General features: G+C 35.8%; 1 protein-coding gene across 2 annotated transcripts in view; it reads right to left on the bottom strand.

Annotated features, from left to right (window-relative positions):
* The window catches only part of GABRB1 (gamma-aminobutyric acid type A receptor subunit beta1), a 359,647-nt gene that overhangs the window by 236,878 nt on the left and 110,457 nt on the right, over positions 1-12,312 (bottom strand). For both annotated transcript variants that reach the window (XM_044387648.3, XM_044387649.2), the window contains exon 4: positions 1,399-1,619. In XM_044387648.3, the coding sequence (XP_044243583.1) occupies positions 1,399-1,619 (221 nt within the window). The remainder of the gene's footprint in view (positions 1-1,398; positions 1,620-12,312) is intronic.

Raw genomic sequence — 12,312 nt, 5'->3', positions numbered from 1 at the left:
GTATTTCTTTGGTAAAATGGGAAGCTGATTTGAATGATAGCTCTAAAATTTTTAATAAACCCTTAACCAAATGAGGGTTAATAATAGACCACTCCAAGTATATGATACCTCTTTTATACTTGATTCTTTTTTTTTTTAAGATTTTATTTATTTATTTGACAGACAGAGACAGCCAGCGAGAGAGCGAACACAAGCAGGGGGAGTGGGAGAGGAAGTAGCAGGCTTCCAGCAGAGGAGCCTGATGTGGGGCTCAATCCCAGAACGCTGGGATCACACCCTGAGCCGAAGGCAGACGCCTAACGACTGCGCCACCCAGGCACCCCTATACTTGATTCTTAAAAAGCCAAATAAACAAAATAAAACCCACTAAGGTGCAAAACATTTTGATATAAATTAAAGGTAACCTAAATAAATGAAGGTATATCATATTCATGGATTAGAATATTAGATAATTTTAAGATAGTCATTCTCCCCAAATTGATCTGTAGAGTCAATGCAATCTCAATTATAATTCCAGCAGACTTTCTGGGTAGAAATCAACAAGTTGATTCTAAAAGTTATAGGAAGAAGCACAAGGCCTAGAATATCCATAGCAATCTTAAACAATAAGTACAAAGTTGGAGGATTTACACTATTTCATGATTTACCATACAGCTATTGTAATTAAAATAATGTGATACCATTTGTAGATAGACAAATAGACCAATGGAACAGAGTAGAGCCTAGAACTAGACCCTCACTTATCCAGTCAAAGGCACCAACACAATCTGGTGGGAGAAGAAGAATCCTTTCAGTAAATTATATAACTGGATACTCATATGCAAAAAAATTGAACCTCAATCCTTACCTTACATGAAATACAAAAATTAATTCAATATGGGTCATATACCTAAATACAAACACTAAAAGAGGGATTTAAGGGAATGAAAACACTATGAATCTTCTCAAAGTCACCATAAAATATTTTCCTACTTCTTCAAGATATTGTTTCCCAATTCTCTTTCATAATTAAGTAGCTATACCTAATATTTAGAACACATTTCAGTTCAGTCTGCGTGGATCTGAGATAATCAATCAGCTAAAAAAAGATTAAACTTCTACAATAAGTTATATATAAAATCTGGCAAACATACATTTTCTTATTACTCTGTTTATTATTGGAAGTTCAGGGCAAATAATTCACTTACCTTTGATGAAAAAAGTTGCCAATATTTAGCTCCAATGATTCCAGAAGAGATTTTCCGGTCTTATTAATATAATTTTATTACAGAGATGAAAGTGTCTATATATTCTCCTACTTGCTTCTCTTCCCGCTGCCCATTCCCAAAAGTAGAAAATAAAACATAACGACAAGAACTACAACAGTAACAGTGAACCATGCAACACAAAGTGACTTACCGGAGTCCGTAGAGAACTGTTCCGTCAGGATGCAGTCGGATCATTCGATTTTTCACTGTAACCCCATGCACAAATGATTTCTTGTCATTCAGAAAGTAGGTGTCTGGCACCCACAGTTGGTCAGCTACCCTGTTGTCTAACGTGAGGTTTAGCGGGATTCCAGAATAAGAAAGCCTTTTGTCTTTCCAAGACTGCTGGAAATACATGGTAAGTGTATAATCCTGTGAGACAAAAGAAACAAAAAACCAAAAAATTTCATCATCATCAACATCATCATCATCATCATCAAAGGCCTTTTGTCATGAAAGTATGTGGTACTGTATATTCCCAGAGATCCACTGCCCTGCTGTCCCTGAAGAAGTTACACAAGAACACACAGAAATTTGCACCTCCAAGTATTGGGCAACCAACAGGTTAGAAGTACCAGAGCAATACTTGAAGGCATGCAAAAGCATTCACTCCAATGTAGGGTAAATCCATTTAATTGAATTTTAAGGTTTGAAGTTAAGGTAATGATCATGGGGTAGGCCATAAAGGAAAGTTGTGCTGAGAGATCCATGTTCACAAAGTTCTACCTTTGAATACTATATTCATGGTACTATTTTGGAGGGGCATATGTGCTCAATAATAACTAAAAATTGATGCACTTAAAAGGAGAGGGTGTTTTCCAAATTGCAAATGCCTTTTGATTGAATACTGCTGTTTGCCTTATAAAGGTCATCAATTACCAATATCTGGATCTTTCTAGCAAATTACAACTGTCTCCTGGTACTAAAAAGTAGTTTATAAAGCACTTTTGGATGGAGATATTTTTTTGGCCTGAGAACTGAAATCAGTGGCAGAACCGCTCAACTATTTCTCTTTTTTATCTCATTCCTGCTTTGTTTTAGGAACTGGTTTGAGTTCAGAGCTGGGTTTGTACTTGAGTTTGTTTCTTCACCTCTTGTAAAGGTAACACTAAGGACATCCCTTTGCACTTTTTTTTTTTTCCTGGCCCAAATTTCCCCTGGCAGTGAGAGACAGGAAGCTTTGGGCTCATAAATAGATCAAGTTACTAGAGAGTAACCATGATGATTATCTTAGAGTTTTAGTTGTCTGTTTTTAAAGAGCTCTATTAATACAAAGTATAATTGTCCATTAAAAAACAGTAGCAATAAAAATCATAAAGTTTTTAAGATGTTGAGTCCCAATGTAATAAAAACAGAAAGTTCACTTTTTCTTTTAAAGAATATTTATCTGTCAGTAGTGACTGTGAATGCTTTAGCAACGGTTACGAAAACACTGCATAACTCCTGCACAATGTCTGTGTACTGCCATTGTTGTATATACCACTAATCATATCATGCCTTACATCTTGGCAAACCGTACTTTATTTAGAAATCTTTATGGATCTATAAGCATTTCTGAAAAATCCCAGAAAAATCCCAGAATATAAGACAATATTCATTCTGGATAATGAGTTCCAGTGTCCTTTAACCATTACATTCAAGAACACTTACACTGTTTACTCAGAAGGCATCCTGCAAGAATTCAAAGCCATCCTTTCTTGTTCATTAGCTCTTCACTATTAATCACACACACCTTAAAGTTCTAAAAGCTCCTTCCACTTTACCTTCATTTAACAAAAAAGAAAATCCACAGGGTTACATACAATTCCCTTCTCAAGTGCTACTATTCTCATTTGCATTGTCCCCAATTTCTTAACACCTTTTTGGAAGAAAAATGAATTGGGCAGATTCTGGGCCTTAGATTTCAAAATACCTTGATTCTAAGATCTACCACATGAAGAGCTACATAACCATGAGTAACTTAACCCTCTGTGTCTCGGATGCCCCATTTTTAAAATAAAAACAATAGCATTTACTTGCTTATTGTGAACGTTACTTGGGAAAATTATGGCAAAGCCTCTTCAGAAGCTGAAACATGCTAAACAAATATGTTACCTTCAAAATTGTTGCTATTTAAAGATTAATATCATACTCCCAAATTACTTTGAGTGTGCATATTCATTTTCATAAGCATTTCTATTTTTAAAGAGATGTTTATGAAAAAAAACCTTGTAGGAAGAAGGACCCCACTGACATGAAAATAAGCAATTGTCTGTGATCAATTGCAAGTCTTGGTGTCCAGTTCTTATTTGTAACTCAGCCAATGTAGGAAAATTAATAACTAGCCAAAGAAGTTAATGTAAACTTCACCATGGTGATGAACACAGTCTGCAATGGAATACATTGTTTTGGTATTCACACCCAGTAGTCATTAGCTTCCAGATCTTCACAAGTGGGACAAAGATTTCATCACATGGGGCTAAATCCTTATTCCACATTTTCCTCAACAGAGTTTTAACGTGTGGTGGGGAAAAACTTATTCTTGTAAAATAAAAGGGTTATAATGTCAAGACAATACTCATAATAAATACTATAATGAAAATATGAGCTTGTGGTAAGTAAACAATGGAGAGTCAAAAGGAGAAAATAACGTAAACATGAGTAATCTCTGTATAGATTTAATTAAGTGTGTGTGCATGGGTGCATGTGTGTGCATGGGTGTAGACCTTTTGCCTTCCTTTTCTGGAAACTGTTTTGTTTCCTATAGAGAGAGAACTGTACATGCAGTGAGATCTTTGCTCTACACCACTCCCACCCTGTTTTCACTAAATATTGACTAAAAAAATCACATCATTATTCTAAATTAAAGCAGTAATTTACCCTATTTGCAAGAAGAAGTAATTCAGTGAAAAAGTATTTCTGCTTGTATGTTACATTTGGAAGTGGGTGATATGGCCAAGTACCCTTCAGAACTTTTCTTATGTATTTCTAGCATTGTTATCCTAATCTATGACCCGATTCCATGACAAATGGAAATATGGACATATGAGATTGAGAATCTTAATGAAAACTTTTTGAAGATTATGATAATCATGTTTCTAATGATGAACATTATAGAAAGACTTAAAATACAGCTGTATCTCCTTTTGTACTATGTGTATTATAGTGCATGCATAACAATAATCTCTTTCTCCTGGAGAATGCCCTGTGCTCTGTGGTTTTCATAGCTTTTCATACCTATTATCACATTTTGTTCTCACAACCTTGTGAGATAGGCAAATTCTCTCTGAGAGAATTTACTATTCACATGTCTCAGAAACTACTTACTGCATTCCAAATAAATTATTCTAGCTGCATCTTAATAGAAATACTAACAGTGACATCCGACTGTAATAAAGTCTATGACTCATTTTGGTATATTACATTTTTAGATGGAAAAGAAAGGCTTAAAATTGCTGCATTTTGTTGTCTCATACAACAGATTTTCTATTAGTTCTTCATTAGTCCAAAGTGTAAGCACTCAAGGAAGGATGGAAAATTTTTCAGAAAGAAATTAAAAATGGCAATATTTTGAACAAGAACATTAAAACCATTTTTATTCCAGGTGTACTTAAAATTGTTCAATCAGCTTTCTCAAGTATGCAAGTTACTCTGTGAGAGGAAGAGCGACATATTTAGAAACTATGGGCCATAGGGGATTCTCTGACACTGACGCAAATTAATGGGATTAACGGGGGTGAGTCTGCTAATGAAATTGGTCAGGCTAATTCAGGCATGAGAGAGTTTGATTCATTGAGGAAAAGCAAGACAGAGGATACCAAATCAGTAGTGTTTGATTACGTTCCAAAAGGACATATTTTTTAAATCTAAAAATGTTAGGGGAATAAGAAAATATTTATAATAAATAAAAAAAATTCTTGTGGAGAATAAATGTTAAATCAGTGGCTTTAAACTCAGGACAATTTTGCCCCCAGAGGACATTTAGCAATGTCTAGAGACAGTTTTGGTTGTCACAACTGGGAGTAATGGTGTGTGCTACCGGCATTTCTGAGTAGAGGCCAGGGATGCCTCCCAACATAACGCACTACACAGCACAGCCCCCACAACAAAGAATCACCTGGCTCAAAATGTGAATAGTGCCAAAGCTAAGAAACCTACCTTCGATGAAAATATCTTTTCCTTTCAGCATCAATAAAATACTTCAAAATCTTTATCATTATTTATCATGAAAAATATGTATATTAACATGTCTATCTAAACTTTTAATGTATTCCTCAAATCTTTTGTGCTAGAGAATTCTGGCATTAGATGGTTTATAATTTGCCACTTTATCATAAGAAATCATGTGATAAAAATCCATTATCTAGCACTGGAATAGGGAAAAAGAATTATGTGTTTTATTGAGGTATGCATCTTACCAGAACGAGCTGAGACTTTATAGTGGGTTGGAAAAAGTGAGTCTTTTATGAGCTGCCTCTAAGATCAGCACACATCTCAGGCTAACTTGTTAGGAAAGAGACAAAATACTGTTTTAACATCCAGTAATATTGCATCCACTCAGAAAGATCATATGAAGGATCCCTTCTTTTCAAACTATTCTTAAGAAAGGGAATGTGTGTGTGTGTGTGTGTGTGTGTGTGTGTGTGTGTGTGTGTTAAAGAACCGGTGCTCCTACACACATTTTTATTTTATCTTTCATAAATTTGAATAAACATTATAAAGCATTCCAACCACAAGGCCTTGTTCCCTGTAAAATATTCATGCCAGTTTAGTTTTCCCCAAGAGCTGATTGTAGTAGAGCTGTGCATCATTGCCTGCCAGATCTAGGGTCCCTTCTGTGAGGAAACTGCCCTGCTGACAGCCCCTGCTGACTGAACAAGGCCACATTCTATATCTCATGATCCTGCCCTCCTCCCACCTTGGGAACAGAGAGTAGATATCTGATTTAAAAGCAGCTGATCCACAGGCAGGAAATAAACCTGTGCCTGGCTCAAAAAGATGATATGAACCAATTGGAGTCTTCTCCCAGAAATTAGGTCTTGCATAAAGAATCTGAGAGAGGAGCTGTAGAACTAAATGAGAAGTCATTACCTAGAACTAGGGTGCATTGCTATTATGCGGTTGTGAGAGAGGAGAGAGTGCGAATAAAAAGAGGAAGCCAGCCTGCACAGAAAGAAAGAAAATGGAGAAAGATGCAAAAACTAGCCAGAAGATGAAGAGTCAGACATCGTTAGAGAATGAATGACCAAGTTCAGGAAGGCTTTTACTTCCTATTTCTAGTTCTACTGAGGTGTGGTCATGTGGACATGTTTGATACTTTCACTTCCTAAGAGCCCTCTTCATGTCATTACAATAAATTCCTCTTTCTTTGTGCTGAGTTATTTTCATTTTTATGTTCTCTGACTAGAAAAAGCCATAATAATGATGCTGATCAATATCCATATCAGAATCCCATTAAGAACAAATTGCACGTATTAAGGAAACCCAACAAAACCGCAATCATCTGGCCCAACTTCTTGTTTGGAAAAAGGGAGCTATTACGAGAAACCTGAGACCCAGAGATGTTAAATGGCTGAAAAGCAAAAGGGAGACACGTTTGGCTTTGTTTATTAACTAGAAGAGCAAAGAGAGAGAAGGGAAATGTATTTTACTTCTATCAAGACAATTTCCTATCCAACCCAATGACAATTATGAACAAAAGTAACCCGGAGATGAGTGTATATACTGGCAATAAGTAGTATGGCTTATAAGGAGAGGGAAAAAAACACAAAAAACAAAAAACCACACATCTCATGCAAAGTTTAGTGGAAAATGGACTGATAAATAAACCAATTTAAGTTGTAATTGAAATGAACCACACAACATCTGTTTCTAATGCAACCTCCTGTTTAAATGAATGTTTTTGTATCAGTGTCACCGTTAAGTACATTCTGCAATGGAAATTCATCATTGTATCTCCAGATTTGCTGTTAATTCCTAATCTTTTATCTTATCATCTATTCTTATGTTAACTATTAATATATGTTTGTTGTGCTTACTCCTTGGCCATGTTTTGTTACAATATCTTTAAAATACACACATTCTTAATCTTAGGAAACAAACTGAGGGTTGCTGGAGGGGAGAGGGGTTGGGGGAATGGGGTAACTGGGTGATCAACATTGGGGAGGGTATGTGTTGTAATGAGTACTGGGTGTTATATAAGACTGATGAATCACAGATAATAATACAAATAATACATTAATAAAACAAATAATACATTATATGTTAATTAATTGAATGTAAATTAAATAAACAAATGAATGAATAAATAAAATACATGCATTCTCGTTGTTTCCAAAGCCAATTCATTATTTTTTTTTCGCTCACTGTAGCCTCATGCTATGCCTCAAAGAACATAGTCTTCTTTACCTTTGTCTCATCCTAAATAGCCCCATTTGGTTTATTCATCTGTGTAGTCAGACTTTTTGCATTCTGTTCTGAACAATTCTGGAATTGATCAACGTCATGGGAGAACAGAAACAGTGAGAGTTATGGGCCTATACCAAAACAGAGGCACCTCAGAAGATTACATGGGCACACTGTGATACATGAACACATATGTGACATGGGTACACCTGGGGAAAGCACTTAGGTTCTGATGCAATGAACTGCATGACACCACCACTGTTTGAGACAGACTGTACAATATAAGAATTGCAGGATTTCGGGCGCCTGGGTGGCACAGCGGTTAAGTGTCTGCCTTCGGCTCAGGGTGTGATCCCGGCGTTATGGGATCGAGCCCCACATCAGGCTCCTCCGCTATGAGCCTGCTTCTTCCTCTCCCACTCCCCCTGCTTGTGTTCCCTCTCTCGCTGGCTGCCTCTATCTCTGTCGAATAAATAAATAAAATCTTAAAAAAAAAAAAAGAATTGCAAGATTTGTAATCTCATACCTACTGTAGAAGCTATAAAGATTTATTGTCTTTAAAAATATAAAAGCATTTTTCTATACAAAAATATCCAATTTCTTAAAATGGATATGATAAAATTAATGTTGCATACAGTGACAGTTTAAATGTCTTATGTTCTAAAATCTACATAATCAGAAGCTCAAATAATTAGAGTTGTTTCCCTGGTAAGATATATTGAAATGTTGGACCTGAAGTGAGGACAATTTTCTAGAAACTTCTGGGTCAAAAAGATCTTAGGTTATTAGAATGACTGATCCATCGCGTCAACATTTCATGGCTGTTTACTATATTTAAAGAATTGTATTATGCCAGTTGCTGAGGAGAAAAAGTGAAATAATACATTCTTCCTGCCTGCCTCAAGGAACTCACAGGTCAGTGGGGGCGACTCAGCACTGCCTAGTCCCAAGTCACTCTGCTTACTCTGTAGTCTTCCCAGTTCTCCCATTACCTGTGTAACCAGCTCTCTGCACCAAATTCCCTCCACTTCAAATACTCAGAGAACTCGGAATAGTTCCACTTTGTTTTCATTGGCAGCTGCCTACTCAAGGAGACAAGCTTACTGAGTAGGAGGATATCAGTTTAACAAGCTCTGGCATTAACCTAGGGAATAGAGAGCTAAGTCAGAGTTGACTTAACACAGCACTGAAGGGGAGGTGGAGAAGAGGAAAAACATGTGAAGCAGTGATGTTAGAAGAGAGCATCAGGGATGACCCCTGGGTTTCTGACATAAGTGAGTAGATAACAATAAGAATTGAAGATTTGGGGCTGAGGATGACTAATGTATTTTGGGCTGGTTTGTGTTGTGGGTGTCGGTGGCATTTGCACATAGAGGTGCCAAGTAAGTAGTTATGGGCCAGAATATGGGAAGACAGGGCTTAGAGGGAAACAAAGCCATGTGAGTCACGAGTGATAGATGAAGTCGTGGGAATGAATTGGCTCGCCATGGAGACAGTGTAAGGTGAGAAGATAGAACCCCTGGGAAATTTAATTCTGCAATTAGTCACTCACTCCTTTGAGCTCCCACAACTCTGCTCCTACTTTAATTGTAGTACTTGCAATTATTTCCCAGTCCCACAGATTTTGAGCTCCCCAAGGACATAGGATTTTTTATTTTATTTTATTTTTAATTTTTAGGTCCTAGCATAGTGTGCGGCGGATAGCATGTGCTCCAGTATGTTAGCTGAATGTAAATTAAGTAGAGCTGTGTGTTTGTAGCACTGGATATAAGCACTAAGTATGTTATGGCAAATTCATCTCATTACATTCCAGTTTTCTGAAAAACTTATCATCCTTAGATAATATATATGGGGGACTTTCAGTTAATTAAAATAATTACTAATCCAGATTTTTTTCTCTAACTAATCAAGATTAATGGGTTTATAATCCCCACTAACATAGGTAACTGATAAATTTCTGGGAAATGAGAAGAGCATATGGAGTTTAAAACAAATTTGCTCTTTAGGAATGAATTAACAGTGACTCTCTACAAAATACTAATAGACATTTGAAATACATCAAATGAAATTTCATTGATAGTTTCACTAATAACTTGTTAATTTTGGAAGTATAAGGTTGTGCCAAAGCTTTAAAAATGGAGTGTGATATTCAGTGCAACTTTTGATCTCATTTATAAATGAGTCAATATTCAAAGTTATTGGTAAAATGTAAGTTTGGTGATTAATTCATCAAGAGAGTAATTTATAAACATTACTGATGTTTAAAACCACATAACTAATTACATATGTATGACACACTAAGTTTTTTTAAAGTTCCTTAGTTCCAGAGATTCCTAGAAAATTAGTGTTTCATTTCCTCTAATATTTAAGTAAGAGCAGAATAAAATCAGATGCATGGAGGATCTAGTGGAACATTCAGAATGTGGTAGTTTTGGCTGACCATCCTGAGTTAAGTATGAATATATGACCAGAATGGTAACCATTAGGTGATATGCATGGCGATTCTAGAAAATTAAGCTATGGACTGATCTAAGTTGGGAAAAAATATGAGATTCAGAAAACCAAGATTCTATCAAAACACATACTACTTAGAAGAAATGGAAAAAATTTTGCGATCATTTTCTAGCCCAGGAAGGCAGTCTTCTCTTGTGAATTGTGATCTTGTAATGTGAACAGAGCTTAAAAGGGAGCAGTCAACAGTAAGATTCTATTATGTTTTGTTGGAGGAGAATGAGATCTTAGAAACTCTTAACTTAAAATTAATAGGGCGGAAAGGAGGAATTGTTATGGGATACAGCGATATCTCTCCCAAGAGCCAAATATTTCTAATATCTCTTAGAGCTGTCACTTACCCTTCCACGAAGAAATCCCTTGGAAATTCCCAGGAGCTTTATTTTCAGACTTTTTAACAGGAAGATGGATTTCCATCAAATTATCCATCAAATTATCATCCTAAAGAGACGACGGGTAATGGTCTCTGGGGAGTCCCTGGGGAACTCTCAAAAGAGAATGGATAGCCAAATTAGAGTGTCCAAATGTCAACTTAATCATGTTTGCTCTCTTACTCCAACCTCTCTTTCCTGTACCATCTTGCTTTGTTTAGTTTTAATTTTACATTCAGACAATCACTATCAACAATTTGGTGGCTACTTTTTCTATTTGCTTTAAAAAAATAAGATCATTCTATATTCTTTTTGTCATGAAAATTAGTACCTTTTCTCCACAGCTATTTATTTATTAATTTGTCATCTATTTGTTCATTGTTTATCAAGATCTCTTCCTCCATCCTACTTTGTTTCACTAACCAACTGGTAACTTGGTGGGCAGCCTTATATGTTTGCTTATACTCATACAATTATCTAGGAATAGTTATACATATAGATGGGACTTTTATCATTTAAAAAATAGCATTATATTATTCACTTCTATGAACTCTCTTTTCTTTTTTATTTAAGATTTAATTTATTTTTTTTGAGAGAGAGAGGTAGTGAGAGAGTGCATGAGCAGGGAGGAGAGAGAGAAACTGGCTTGCAGGGAGCCTGACTCTGGGCTTGATCTCAGGACCCCAAGATCATGACCTGAGCGGAAGGCAGATGCTTAATCGACTGAGCCACCCAGGTACCCTGGATCCCTCTTTTCTTAATGACAGCACAGAAATTCCTCCAAATCGAGGGGTAGAGATAGAACTCATTTCATTTAGTGGATATACAGTGTACTATAATATAGAAATTAATCATTATTTTATTAATGGTTATTGAGGTTATTTCAGGTTTTTTTTTTTTACAACAAAAAATAATACTGCAATAAATCTCTCTTTTTGATGGATAGATGTATCACAAGTACTGGTGTTTCAGACCCTTTTGCCTTGTCTGATGCTATGCTCTGGAGCTTAAAATGACAACTTGCTAAAGTAAATAAAAATAAAACTATAGGCTAATGATATACTATATGTTGGCTAACTGAACATAATAAAAAATAAAGTAAAACTACAGACTGCTCCTTTAGTACTATAATTTTTTAAATATTGAACTAAATTCAAATTTATAAAAAGCATTAACTAAGTAAGGCCTTAAAGTCAAGTTTATAGAACCAAAAAGCTACATCAATCTCCATACTGGCCATCTCCAGTGGCTCAAACTCATGGAGCATCTGTTCAAACTCCTGTTGGTCTTTGACCGGATCTGGCTAAAAAGTGACTTGGCAGACACTGCTGCAGAGAAGGACCCTGGCAATGTTATACCATTTAATGAGAAAAACAAAACAAAACAAAACCTCTAAGCTCTAGGAATTTCTTTGGCAGTACAGGAAAAGTGGTTTGTGAATTCTGAGGCTAATAATTCTGATAAACTTGATAGTCCTCTGATATAATTTCCCAGTTGTCAGTCATACCAAACATGCATATCTAAATAGACTTGCATTAAGGATATAGACTGCACCCAACTTGGAATGAAACCTCCATGCTAACAAATTGATCCATCAACTAAGTCTTTGGCAAAAATACAACTAGGACCATTGGAATCGAGTTAAGGATTTATTTCTCACTAGTCCTAAGATCTTAGAGCAAATTTGAAATTCAATCTCCTTAGCTATAGGATGGGCAGAAAAACTATCAACAAGTCGGCTGGAATAATGAATTAAAATACTGTATGTAATAGTCCTAAAAAAACTATAAAAACTATAG

The sequence above is a fragment of the Ursus arctos genome, unplaced genomic scaffold, assembly GCF_023065955.2.
Source record: "Ursus arctos isolate Adak ecotype North America unplaced genomic scaffold, UrsArc2.0 scaffold_9, whole genome shotgun sequence".
Classification (NCBI taxonomy): domain Eukaryota; kingdom Metazoa; phylum Chordata; class Mammalia; order Carnivora; family Ursidae; genus Ursus; species Ursus arctos.
The sequence above is the reverse complement of the archived record's forward strand: the minus strand, read 5'-3'. Positions and strand labels throughout refer to the sequence as shown.